The 13779-nt window shown below is 50.0% G+C and overlaps 1 protein-coding gene across 1 annotated transcript in view; it reads left to right on the top strand.

Moving 5' to 3' along the window:
- Positions 1-13779, top strand: part of ASAP3 (ArfGAP with SH3 domain, ankyrin repeat and PH domain 3) — a 48957-nt gene that overhangs the window by 28433 nt on the left and 6745 nt on the right. The window contains exons 6-20 of the mRNA XM_064281451.1: positions 5874-5985; positions 6217-6302; positions 6751-6826; positions 7006-7092; positions 7260-7369; positions 8295-8364; positions 8732-8819; positions 10001-10049; positions 10175-10365; positions 10450-10583; positions 10875-10969; positions 11197-11374; positions 12696-12781; positions 12941-13056; positions 13666-13733. Of these exons, the coding sequence (XP_064137521.1) occupies positions 5874-5985; positions 6217-6302; positions 6751-6826; positions 7006-7092; positions 7260-7369; positions 8295-8364; positions 8732-8819; positions 10001-10049; positions 10175-10365; positions 10450-10583; positions 10875-10969; positions 11197-11374; positions 12696-12781; positions 12941-13056; positions 13666-13733 (1546 nt within the window). The remainder of the gene's footprint in view (positions 1-5873; positions 5986-6216; positions 6303-6750; positions 6827-7005; positions 7093-7259; positions 7370-8294; positions 8365-8731; positions 8820-10000; positions 10050-10174; positions 10366-10449; positions 10584-10874; positions 10970-11196; positions 11375-12695; positions 12782-12940; positions 13057-13665; positions 13734-13779) is intronic.

The raw sequence follows: 13779 nt of genomic DNA, 5'->3' as shown, positions 1-13779 counted from the left end.
GGAGACCCGGGTTCGATTCCTAGTCGGTGCACCTCAAGTGCAGCCACTACCTGTCTGTCAGTGGGGGCTTGTGTAGTCACTATGCAGCTGAACAGGCTTCAGCGGTGCTTCCAGACTTAAACGGCCTGAGAAAAAGGCCTGATCTGCTGCTGAAAATCAGCCAGTGAAAATCCTATGGCTCACATGGTCCGATCCTGTTGTTAATGGGGTCACCATAAACCAGGAGCCAGCTCGACAGCAGCTAACAACAACAAGAATCATTGGGGAAGCATCCTTGGAAATAAGTCTTTGCTCCCACCTGTAATTATCTCTGAAGTCAATTCCAAGAAGTAGATCCTGAACTTTTTATTGTTCCTCTAGCTCCTTCAGCTACGGAGACCTCCCTGAGTCTGAAGGAAGGCCACATCCTCTCCTTCCGCCAAAATCTGTGGTGTGGGTCCTGTGATGAGCTATGTGGCCATCCCTGCAGGTGTCTCATCCATGCCTGGGATGGGCTGGGGCCATCTGTCCCCATTAGAGGCCCAGGGATGTATGCTGGAGACTTGAGCTATCTTTGTCTTTATGATTTGATGTGGGGCCGCAAAGCCTTCATCTTCCTGAGTTGCCTTGACTAAGCCCTTAGCTTTTCAGGGCTTTCTACCAAATGGAAAGAGTAAGTCCCACCCTGCTGACCTCCAAGCAGCTCTGCTTTTACCAGGTTTGTATAATGAGCTTGCCTGTAACATTTCATTCAGAGAAAAGACTCTATTTTATTGTTGGGGAAGATGGTTTGCTAAGGTTATTCAGTGAGTTGTTGACACGGCCTGAACTGGAATCCAGGGTTTCGGTGTCTAGTGCTCTTCCTGCATGCTAAGTGGTCTCCTGGTTCCTGCTGTGCACACTACATGGTCTGTACTGTGTGTCCTAGCGCGGGGTCCACGTGCGTTCTGTACGAGTTTCCCAGGGCTGCCGCAACGAATCGCCACAAAACTGCAGACATTTATTCTCTTGCAGTTCTGGAGGCTAGAAATCCGAAACCACGGTGTCGGCAGGGCCCTGCTCCCTCTGAAAGCTCTAGGGAATATTCCTAGCTTCTGGTGGTGGCTGGCAATCCTTGGCACTCTGTGGCTTGAGGCAGCGTCACTCCAGTCTGCCTCTGACTTCATGTGGCTGTCTCCCCTCAGTGTGTGTGTATTTCTGTGTTCAGGAGCAACGAGGGAACAAAACTGAGTCACAGAGTTGGTTACCAGGGCTGCCCCAATGCTCTAGCTCTAGATAGACCCGGGTTCAAATCCTGGCTCCATCACTTAACAGCTGTGTGGCAAGTAACACAAGTCATCTCTGAGCCTCAGGCTCCTCATCTATAAAATGTGGTAATGATTCCTGCCTCACGGGCCTGTCACTTTACTGTGTGCAGGGCCTACCAGAGCACCTGGCATCAAATGAGTGCTTAAAAATCATAATCAGTAGTAAAAGCTTCTTTTTTTCCAGACACTGTGATAAGCTGTTTGTATCTGTTATCAGATTTATTCCCTTGGGCAGGGAAAGGTGCTGTCATTATCCCCAATTACAAAGTGGTAGGAAGAAAAGCAGTGCCACCACAATCCCTACCTTGGTGGATCCCACAGGTGTGTAAGGCAAGAACGGTGGATCAATGAGTAATTGAAATACAAAATGATGGTGCCCAATGATAGTATCAGCACAGAGGTAGCAGGAAAAGTGTGTTGTTTTGTTTGGGTGGAGGGAGGGGTGATCGGAAAAGGCATCACAGAAGAGGTGGCACCTAAGCTTGGTTCAAGGCACCAAGGTTGGTGGGTGGTGCGTGATTCCTTGTGACTTCCTTCCTCTCCCATCTCCTTCGTCCTTGGCCTCCACTATCTGCTGGGAGTACCTATTCCCCACTCCCTGAATAATATTAGATTGTTGTTAGAGTCCCCTTCCCCAGTCATCGTGACCTCTTAGTAACTAGCATTTAAGTTCTTTCCACCCACTATTTCATTTCATTCCTTCTGCTACAACTCCATTCAAAGGAAATAAAAACATTCCTAACCTCTGAAATTTTTACGAAATGTTGGTGATCCTTTAAGGACAGGGTGGAAGTGGGAGTTGCTATTTTCTGGGGAAAAGCACTCCCCAGCTGTTAGTTTGAGGTGTGTTAGGTTATCTCAGGATGACTATGTCAGACTTCATAGGCAACATCGCTGCATTACCATAGCTGAGGCTGAGAGACAGAGCTATCTATGGTAATTACAACGCTGTTCGAGTATTCACAGCCTATCTTCACGCTGAGCTAAAGGGCTCCTGTCTTTTAATCTCCACTAGATTCTGTATAAAAAAATATAAAATGAATAAATTTGGAAGTTAACCTGTTGCCATTGAGTTGATTCCAACTCATAGCGACCCTATGGGACAGAGTAGAACTGCTCCATAGAGTTTCCAAGGCTGTGATCTTTACAGAAGCAGACTGCCACATCTTTCTCCCATGGAGCCACTGGTGGGTTTGAGCTGACGGGCTTTCAGTTAGCAGTCGAGTTCTTAACTACCACGCCACCAGGTCTCTGAATAAGGAAGTACCTTATGCTAAAATATGTGTATATATATAATCTAAAGGAATTACATCATTAGCATCATCATAATCCTGCCATTTATAGAGGATTTACCACATGCCAGGAACTCTGCTGTTTCCCATGCGTTATATCACCTGTTGTTTTTGTTGTCGTTGTTAGGTGCAGTCAGGTTGGTTTCTGACTCATATCAACCCTGTGTAAAACAGAACAAGACACTGACTGGTCCTATGCCATCTTCACAATTGTTACTATTTTTGAGCCCATTGTTGCAGCCCCGCTATGTCAGTCCATCTCATTGAGGGTCTTCCTCTTTTTTGCTGACCCTCACCAAGCATGATGGTCTTCTCCAGGGACTGGTCCCTGCTGATAACTTGTACAAAGTACATGGGACAAGTTTTGCCATCCTCTTTTCTAAGGAATATTCTGGCTGTACTTCTTCTGAGACAGATTTGTTCGTTCTTCTGGCAGTCCATGGTGTATTCAGTATTCTTTGCTGACACCATAATTCAAAGGCATCAATTCTTCTTTGATCTTCCTTATTCATTGTCCATCTTTACATGCATATGAGGCAATTGAAAAACCATGACTTGGGTCAGGCACACCTTAGTCTTCAAGGTAACATCTTTGCTTTTTAACGTCTAAGAACTAGGTATTATTTTTATTCTCATTTTAAAATGGGGAAACTGAAGATTAGAAAGAGTTTAAAGGCAAAGTAAGTAAAGGAGCTGCCATTAAATCCAGAATTCACATTGCTAACCACTGTACTACACTGTTGCTTGCTGTTTGTCCATTCACTCTGGGGCAGACATCTTTCCATATCAGCATATATAGATGGACCTCATCCTTTTCAACAGCTGCTTAGTATTCCTATATTATGGACACACCATGATGTATTGAACCATTTCCTATTGACAGACATGTGGCTAATTTTTACTTTTTACTATTGAAAGATATGATCACACCATGCATGGGGAGCTCCGCCCTCTCCCCCACTGTTCTGTGGCTCTATGTCCGCCCTCCTTAGTGAGCTTCCAGGCTCATTGTTGCTGACGCACTGCAGGCTTGGCCTATGCCTTCCCTCTCTGCTGCTCATTTCCAGATCCCCAAAAAACCTTCATCTGCCCTCACCCCCAAAGCCGGTTTACAGGGCCAGTCCCCACCCCAACTGACCCTGCCACATACTCCTGCTTGGGGTATCATAAAGCTTTAGGGAAATGAACAATAACCCCTTCTCAGAATTTTTTTTAAAAAAAAGAGCAAGCCTGCAGCACCCTGCCCTGTACCAGTGGTTCTTCACCAGGGGCAGTTTTGCCACACGCACCCCTGACAGGAGACATTTAGCAATGTCAACAGACATTTCTGATTGTCACAGCTGGGGGGATACTACTGTCATCTAGTGGCTAGAGGTCAGGGATGCTGTTAAACATTCTGCAGTGCACAGGGCAGCCCCTGCCACAAAGGATTATCCAGCCCCAAGTGTCAGTAATTCCAAGCTTGAGACGCTTTGCTCTCCAGGTATCCAGAGACAAATTCTGCATAGAAACACTGCCCAAAGGTCTTGCCTCAGTAAGACCCTCAGCTTTACAGCCAGAAGGGGGCCTCAGCATTCATTCAAGGCCGTTGCTTCAGCAGTTTACAGGTAGGAAAACTGAGGCCTGACAGACTAAAAATAATAATAGCTGCTGTGTCTTCTGTGTGCTAAGTCCTTTACATGCCTTATTTCATCTGGGTACATGTAAGGACCACTGTGTCTTCTGTGTACTAAGTCCTTTACTTGCCTTATTTCATCTGGGTACATATAAGGACCACTCCCCCTCCATTTTCCAGATAAGGAAACTGAGGGTCGGACCAAAGTAATTCAGCAGATCCGGTATTAAGCCCCAGTCTGTCTTCTCTGCTGGGGACTAGCACCGACTTGGAAGCATTACTGTTAATACATCTTCACATGGATTTGGGGTCATATGCGCCCGGCTCCAGATGTGGAAATATGCTTCTGGCTGGGTGTGGGTAGCCTGATGGGTGTGGGGTTTCTAGGAAACCATTTACACACACAGTTCCACCTCTCCACAAAAAGGGAAAATAGCCAACCCCTGAGATCCATAGGGGGAAGGCTCAGGTTACTCTTAGCTACAAGAATGGAAGGTGCTTTTTGTCTTCACTTAAGAAAACAACAAAGGTCTTCTAAAGCTTTCAGTTGAAAGCCCCTGTGGACTCAGAAGAATGAAGGCTTCGAACCCACCATTCTAAATCCCTCTTGCAAAACCAGAGCTGGTCCCCCCAAATTCTACCTGGCCCTATCTGAGCTGCTCACCTCCTTGCATAAAAGCCTTCAAGTCTTTCCCAGTGCTCTTGGAATATAGACCAAGAACCTTAACATGGTCTTAATTAAACCCTGCATGGGAGTCTCTGTGGTTGTGTGCTTTTGAGTCGATTCCAATTTATAGCAGCCCTGTAGGACAGAGTAGAACTGCCCTATAGGGTTTTCTAGGTTGTAATCTTAATGGGAGCAGATTGCCAAGTCTTTTCTGCAGAGCCTCTGGTGGGTTCGAACTGCTGACCTTTTGGTTAGCAGCTGAGTGCTTAACCATTGCACCATGAGGCTCCTTATAAGAGTCCCTGGGTGACAAAATAGTTAATCACTGGGCTACCAACCGAAAGGTTGGAGGTTCAAACTCATCAGAGGTGCCTTGGAAATAAGGCCTGGAGATCTGCTTCCCAAAGGTCACAATCTTGAAAACCATATGGAACAGTTCTACTCTGCATACATGGGGACACCATGAGTCTGAATCAACTCGACAGTACCTAATAACAACATCAGACCCTGCATGGTCTGGGGCTCACCTGGTACCACCTCTCTCTCCGTCTCAGCACTCGAGCCCATCAGATCTCTGTATGTCCCCTCATCCCTCCTGCTTCCAGGCTGTCACATGGTCTGACCCTCCTGCCCAGCCCTCCCTTCCTTCTCAGGCATCAGTTCCCAGCTCAAGACAAGGTCAGGTCCTCCTGCTTTAGGCTCCCGTAGTTCTGGTCATGGTTGTGATTTGATTCGCATCTCTCTGCCCTGTAAGTCTGTGTATTCCTTGACTCTGTCATTTGTTTGTTTTTTGTTTTTAACATTTTATTGTGGTTTGAGTGAAAGTTTCCTTGACTCTCTTGTTCACCACTATGCCCCAGCCACACCACACCGACCGGCACACAGGAGGGCCTTGTGAACTGCACGGGCCCCCTAATTCTATGGTATCCGTGGCAGAGAGGAGACATAGCGATGGTGGGACGTGAAGGGGCCCCGGGGAGAGTTGTTCAGGCCTCTCTTTCCTTGGGACCTAGGGCCAGGCTGGAGAAGGAGAGGGATCGGGCCAGGGCGACAGGAGGGAGCCCTGGGGAAGTGGCCCAGGACACTCAGAGAGAACGGCGCATCTTCCAGCTGTACATGTGTGAGGTAAGAGTGCCCCAGGGGTGAAGGTGGGGCTGGTGTGTGTCCTCCTGTCTGCCTCGCAGAAGCCCCTGGGGCCCAGTCACAGGCTTATCCCAGGTCCTAGCCAGGTGGCCCTGTGGGATGTCACTGAGGCTCGGACATACCCAGGAGGTCTAGCCTGGGATAGGAACTGCAGCCCCTTGTCCCCAAGATTCAGCTTCAGCACCTATCACACATCTTGCCTGCCCCTCCTAGTATCTGCTCAAAGCTGGGGAGAGCCAGGTGAAGCAAGGTCCTGATTTTCTGCAGAGCCTCGTCAAGTTCTTCCACGCCCAGCACAAGTAGGTATCCCCCCGAGTGCCAAGGATGTTGGAGCCCACCTTCACCCCCACATCCCTTACCCCTAAGCCCTTTCAGGTAACTCAGAGTAAGACTTATCCCCAGGGCCTGGCTGTGCCTTTTTGGTTTTGCTCTTTACAGCTCCTCTTTACCATGTATCAGGCTCAAAGTGCTTTGCACCTTAATCTCCCTACAACCCTCTGAGCAGGGACTGTTATTATCCCCATTTTACAGATGAGAAAACTGAGGCTCAGATTTACCAGGATCACATAGCTAGTCAGTGGGATCTGAACCCAGACAGTTTGACTCCAGAGTGGCTGCTCTTCACCATCAGACTACCCTGCCCCCAGGTGCCCTGTGATCCTTAGAGCTACTCTTTTCCGCACTTCAGGCTTCACCTCTCATTTTCATCTCTCTCTGGTCCCTTGTTTGGCCTCTGACACCTCTTAGCTTTTTCCAAGATGGCTGGAAAGCTGCTCAGAGCTTGTCTCCCTTCATTGAGAAGTTGGCAGCCTCAGTACACACAGTAAGTTGGGCCTCATTCTTGGGCATGTGGTGACACTCCCTATCCTTCTGGAAAAACTGTCGGTATAGAAGGGCTGGCTTCTACCCACATAGTGAGGCCATTGCCCTCCTGCTCTGGGTCTGGGCTCTGCACCTGGACCTCTGCGGGCTGATGGTGGCGCCCTGCCCTCTGTCCCACAGCTGCGCCAAGCCCAGGAGGAGGAGTTGCAGAAGCTGACCCAGCTCCGGGACTCCCTCCGGGGGACACTACAGCTCCAGAACAGAGAGGTCAGCCCCTGAATTGTCCCAAAAGAAGTGTCCTTCCCCAAGGCCCACCAGGGAGGGAGGAGGACCCCACAGGGTCCCCATGAGAAGTCTCCCTGAGTGAGAACCCCGCAGGATGGGGATCTTCCCAGCCAGACACCTGAGGTCTCCTTTGCATGTCTGAGGAACAGGAGACTGTGGGCCGGAAGAACTCAGGAGGTGGCTACAGCATCCACCAGCACCAGGGCAACAAGCAGTTTGGGACAGAGAAGGTGGGCTTTCTGTACAAGAAAAGTGATGGGTAAGTGGCTCAGAGAGCTTAAGTAACTTACCCAAAGTCACACAGCTAATAGTTGGCAGGGCTGGGGGAGCTGCCCAAAGGGACTGTTTTTGGAATTTGTGTAGACTGTCAGGGTTCCAGGATCGATAGGGAATGTAGAATCATAAGAATCCTGGATTGTACATGACACCTGGGTGTGTGAACTTCTGCTAAAGACCACTGGTTATTCTTAACTTGAAGAAGTATAACAGCAGTTAACACTAAACATTTACTATGCCCTGGACAGCCTGCTCCATGCCCTCACTCTTAGCCTCTGCAACGCACTGAATATGCCTACAAATGCAACTGTTGCCTGTGCCTTGCTCTGTGGTGTAAAAAAAAAAAAAAATCAGCCCATGAAATGCAAAGACCCTTATGGTATGTGTTCATGTTTTTACTTACTCATCAGCATTTATCAGAGGATAATTCTGTTAAACTTTCCTATGTCTCCTCTATCAGACTAGGAACTCTTAAAGGGTCAAAGCCACATCGTCCCCTTTAGAATAAAAATTCCCAGAGAGTGGGACTGTGTTTCCCCCCATCAGACCAGGAGTTTCCTAAGGTCAGGGCTCCTAGAGTGTGAAGGGTGTTGAGGTCAAACCAAAACCAAACTCAGTGCTGTCGAGTCAATTCCGACTCATAGCGACCCTATAGGACAGAGTAGAACTGCCCCATAGAGTTTCCAAGGAGCACCTGGCAGATTCGAACTGCTGACCCTTTGGTTAGCAGCCATAGTACTTAACCACTACGCCACCAAGGTTTCCGTGTTGAGGTCAGGGAAGTATAAAAAGGTGTGGTTGGAGGTTGTACAGGTGGGGCATGGGACCTGGGGTATGGGACCTTGTCTGTTACAGAGTTAAATGTGACCCTTAGGGTAAATGCTTCTCTCTCTTTCTCTGGGCCCTAGAATTCGAAGAGTCTGGCAGAAGAGGAAGTGCGGGGTCAAGTATGGCTGCCTGACCATCTCACACAGCACGGTGAGGGGCTGGGAGTCTCAGGGCAGGGTGGGTCCTCTCATGGAATTCTGAGCAGACAGATACCAAGCCCTCCCTCCAAGACTGGCCGGAAGGCAGCTCAGAGCCTGTCTCCCTTTGTTGCGAAGCTGGCGTGGACTGATAGAATTGGATCCAGGGAGCTGGAGACCCTTGGTGAGAGGAAGGGTGGGAGCCAAAGCCCCCAACCTAGTCTTTATCCACATTCCATATCCTTGAGGTACTGGGGAAGGGGAAACGTAAGCTGGAACAAGATTGTTATGCCCATTTAACAGACTAGGGAACTGAGGCCCAAAGAATTCGGAAGGCCTGAAGGGTAACGTGTCCATCGTCCACTCCCCAATTCCCACAGATAAATCGGCCTCCAGTGAAGCTGACCCTGCTGACGTGCCAAGTGAGGCCAAACCCCGAGGAGAAGAAGTGCTTCGACCTGGTGACCCGTGAGTGTTCCCTGTCCCCCTTCCCTAGGGCTTTTCTAAAAGAACCATCAGCTCCTAGAGGCTTAAACTAGGGGTTTATGTCCAATTCTACTTGTATTTATTGAACAGCTACTGCTACAGGCATAAGATCTCCTTAGGCCCTGGACACTCTTTTTAGAGGTTTCATCCTATATCACAGTAAACATTAAAATGCACCCACATCAAATATGATTATTTCTATAAAAAATATTTAAATGGATTTGGACAATTTTGTTTTCAAAATTATTAGTACTTTTGAGTTTTAACTTTTCGTTCTTTGGAACCTTTTATGCCAGGCTTTACATGGGGTGGGTGCAGCCTGAGGAAGATCTAGATCCCATCCTCAGGGAACTCTGTCTGGCAGGGATATAAGGCAGGGACCTAGGACTGTAAGATGACGGGGAGTGTCCAGAAGAGAGGCGCAGATATGGCCCCATAGATGATGAGAGAGAAGGAAGGTGTGAACTGCTATGGGGAATCAGGAAAGGCTACTCGAAGGAGAGGACATTTCAGTTTGGCCTTGAAGGACATGTAGAATGTAGAGTTTGGGGGAGGACATTTAGGAGATAGACCTGGTATGATGAAAGGCGTGGCAGCAGGAGAGGGGCTCTGGCCAGTTTGGCTAGAGTGGAGGGTTCACATAGGAGCAGTGGGAGACAAGGCCTGGGAATGCCTCCTGAAAGATCAGACCCTATTTCCTGGCAATAGGGAGCCATGGGAGGTCTTAGAGCAAGGGAGTGGTGTGATAAGAGCAGAACCTTAGGGAAGGCAATCTGGTAGGAGTGGGAGAGATGGGAGACAGGGAGACCAGACAGGAGGCTGAGGGCAGAGTGGAGTCGTGGCAGTGGGGATGAAGAATATCCTACCTCTCAGTTGGGTAGGGTCTTCTCCTTGGGAGGCCTCCCCTGATCCTGGAAGGGGGATCTGGGTGGGGGGCCCCATACAAAGGGAGCCTTGATGGGTTCCTACTTGGGAGGGACTTCTGAGAAGCTGTTCCCACTGCTGGCCACTCTCATTACCTTCCCCACTCCTGACTTGAGAGATCCTGACCCCCACAGGAACAAAAGCTCCATCTAGATCTGGTAGTTTGGGTGAGGGCTCCCTGGCCCCAGGGAAGGCGAGCAGGATTTATGTGGGCCAGATGCCCTCTCTTCTCCCCACAGACAACCGGACGTACCACTTCCAGACGGAGGACGAACATGAGTGTGAGGCGTGAGTGCCCCTACAGCCAGCCTTGGAGTGCGGACAGGGGAGCCTATTTAACCGCCAGCCTCTGGGCGTGACTCAAGCCCCCACAACTGGGCTGTCACCCCCACCTTACCCCATGCTCTCTGCAGGTGGGTGTCAGTGCTGCAGAACAGCAAGGATGAAGCCTTGAGCAGCGCCTTCCTCGGAGAGCCGAGCAGTGGCCCAGGGCCCTGTGGGGGTGCTGGGCTGGATGGGGAACCCCGGGACCTCACAAAGTTGCTGATTGCCGAGGTGAAGAGCAGGCCTGGGAATGGCCAGTGCTGCGACTGCGGGGCTCCAGGTCAGTCAGTGGGGTCAAGGTGAATAGGGGGGCGAAGGAGTGGAAGGGTCACATCCCCAGGAATGAGCTGTTCATACCTTGCAGACCCCACGTGGCTTAGCACCAACCTGGGCGTGCTCACCTGCATCCAGTGCTCTGGTGTCCACCGCGAGCTGGGCGTGCGCTTCTCACGCATGCAGTCCCTCACCTTGGACCTGCTGGGCCCCTCTGAGTTGCTGGTGAGGACAGGAGTAGGGGCAGAACCTGGAAGGGAATAGGGGGGTGTTGGGGTGGATTTTGGCTAGGGGGTGGGCCTTGGGTCTACCAGCTGTGCTAGACCTCTTGTAGAGTCTGGAGTGGTAGAGTGGGAGCAGAGGTGGGACAGGATCTGGACCACCCAGAAAGGAAATGGCCAAGGACAGGGCTTGGACAGGGAGGGCGGCCATGGAGCGGGACTTCTGGAGGCTTGTCTCACCAGAGGGCACTGCCTTAACCACCCAGTCTTACCCCACCACTTTCTCTTGACCCAGTTGGCCTTGAACATTGGCAACACTCACTTCAATGAGATCATGGAGGCCCAGCTACCCTCGCATGGCGGCTCTAAACCTTCAGCTGAGAGTGACATGTAAGGGGATTCTCAGCTGGAGGGGCATCCTGGCTGGGGGCTTCTGCTAGAGGGCAAGTCTCAGAAGGATCTTAGGCAAGAGGTGTGGCGAATGGGCAAGCTCCGATCTGGGAGTCCCCAGGGCGTGATTCCAGGGAAAAGGAGACCTGTGTCTCCTGTGGGATGGTCCTAGGGACCAGCTGGGGGAAGACAGTCTTTGCTTTGAGACCTGTGGCTGTTTTTGGCAGGAGCCCCCGAAGGGATTATATTGTGGCCAAGTATGTGGAACATAGGTTTGCCCGCCGGTCCACTCTCGAGCCTCAGAGACTCTGGACAGCCATTTACAACCGGGACCTTCTGTCAGTACTGGAAGCCTTTGCTAATGGTCAAGACTTTGGACAGACACTGCCTGGGCCAGACGGACAGGTGGGAACCCCCTCTAAGGACCACCCGCACTGACATACTCCTCAGTCCTCCAGGACCAGCTATGACTTCCTTCCGCCTCACCTCTGATATCTGCTCAAAACCCATGCATCAGAGGGGTAGATGAGAAAGAGCACAAATATGATTAATCCTGGCTCTGCCTTCTTCTAGCTGTGTGATAGAGAACAGGCTACTTAACTTTTCTGAGTCTCTATTTCCTCGCCTGTAAAAATGGATTAATAGTAAAAGTGAGAATTAAGTCCAGTCCTGTATGTAAAGGGCCAGTGCATAACAGATGTGCAAAAAATATTAGTATCTTTGTTTTTTTTTTTTTCTCTTGGATAGCCTTGAGGCTGTCCTACTCTGTCCGATAGGGTCACTATGAGTCAAAATCGACTCAACAACAACAGGTTTTGGTTGGTTTTCTATAGCCTTGGAAATGGGTGAAGGTCAGTGAGATTAGAGCAGGAAAGGCCATTGCGTTGGCTAGTCCAGTACCTGAAACATCAGGTAAGTGAGGGGATCCAGGCCGGTGAGGTACAGGAAGGAAAGGATAGCAGAGACATATGAAGGACTAAATTGACAGGAATTGCTGACCGATTAAGCCCAAACCCGTTGCCATTGAGTTGATTCTGATCCCTGGTGATCCCATGTGTTACGAAGTAGACCTGCTCCGTAGGGTTTTCTTGGCTGGAACCTTTATGGAAGTGGATCCTTTCTTCCGCGGCACTGCTGAGTGGGTTCAGACCACCAACCTTTAAGTTAATAGCTGAGCACAAACTGTTTGCACCACCCAGGGACCTTGCTGACTGGACATCGTAAAAATAGCACTTACCATGTACCAGGCACCAGGCACCAGGCACCAGGAAGAGATCATGATGGGGTTTTAACTCTCTGTTTGGGACATTCTGGTCTTTGAGCTGCCTGCTGGCTATCTCGGTGGGCCTGTCCAGTGAGCAGGGAGGGTGCAACCCTTGGATGAGGTAAAGATTTGGTACAGTCTCCACATGGGTGACAGCTGAAAGCATGAGGCTAGATGAGGTCTTGGGGGCAGTGGGAGCAAAGAAAGGAGCCCAGGGCTAAGAATCAAAATTTGAGAAACACCTTCTCTTGGGGACAAGAGGTGGAAAAACCACTGAAGGAAGCAGTGAAGGAATGGCCCTTTACCCTCCTCCCAAAGCAGGGTTCCATCTGTTCAGCCTCATTTCTCAGGGGCCTGGCAGCTTCACACCTGGGGGTGTCAGGGTAGCAGGAGCTCAAGAGGGTGGTATTGGGCTGGGTACAGATGAGCTGGGGGGAGACTTAAGTGTGGGCCTGTGTTCAGGCACCTGGAGAGCTCGCCCTGCACTTGGCTGTCAGAGTTGCCAACCAGGCCTCCCTGCCTCTGGTGGATTTCATCATCCAAAATGGGTGAGAACCCCTACTTCTCTGTGCACCTCCTCGCATGCCTCCCCTTCTTTCCCTCCTCTTCTCTTCTCTTGCCTCTTTTCCTCTCCCTCTTTTTTTTCTCCTGACCTAGGCCCCCTCATCTGCCTGCCTCCCTCCCTTCCTCCCTGCCCACCTCCCCAGCGGTCACCTGGATGCCAAAGCCCCTGATGGGAACACTGCTCTGCACTATGCTGCCCTCCACAACCAGCCCGACTGCCTCAAGCTGCTACTGAAAGGGAGAGCTTCAGTTAGCGCAGGTGGGCTCCAACACCTCCTCCCTCAGACTCCCATTCATGACCACTCCTTGTGTGGGACATCCTGCCTTTCCCCTAGACACAAAGAGCACTGGTAGCAAGCATGGACTTTGCAGACAGACTTGAGATCTAATTGTGGCTTGCCTCTGACCAGCTCTGTGAACTTGAGAATTTAACAGTTTTATCTCTTGAACCTCAGCTTCCTCATCTGTAAAATGGGAATAATGCCATCCACTTAGTAGGGCTGCTAACAGGATAAAATGAAATGTTTCTGAAAGTTCCTAGCCAGATAAGTATTAGCTGAATCTGAATACTAGTGGTTGTTATAGCTAACATTTGCTGTTCAGCCTGTGCCTGGTAAAGTGCTAAGAGCTTTATATATATGAACTCATTTAATCCTCACAACGAGCTCGTCATGTAGTTACAAGTATCATACTCATTTTGTAGATTAGACAATGAAGACCTGGAGAGGTTAAGTAACTTGCCCAAGGTCACACAGCCTGGAAGTGGCAGAGCCAGGATTCAAACTTAGACAATCTGATTCTAGAGCCCCTCTTAACCTCTAAACTATAATGCCTCTTTGACCCTGACTCCTAACTTTATCCTTCACAGTGAATGAGGCAGGAGAGACGGCTCTGGACGTGGCCAGGAAGAAGCAGCACAAGGAGTGCCAGGAGCTGGTGAGGTCTAGGGGAGGGGGAGGGTCCCTGACTCTTTTTCTCTCTG

This window comes from Loxodonta africana, chromosome 3, assembly GCF_030014295.1.
Source record: "Loxodonta africana isolate mLoxAfr1 chromosome 3, mLoxAfr1.hap2, whole genome shotgun sequence".
Taxonomy (NCBI): Eukaryota; Metazoa; Chordata; class Mammalia; order Proboscidea; family Elephantidae; genus Loxodonta; species Loxodonta africana.
This window is presented reverse-complemented; position numbering and strand designations above follow the sequence as displayed.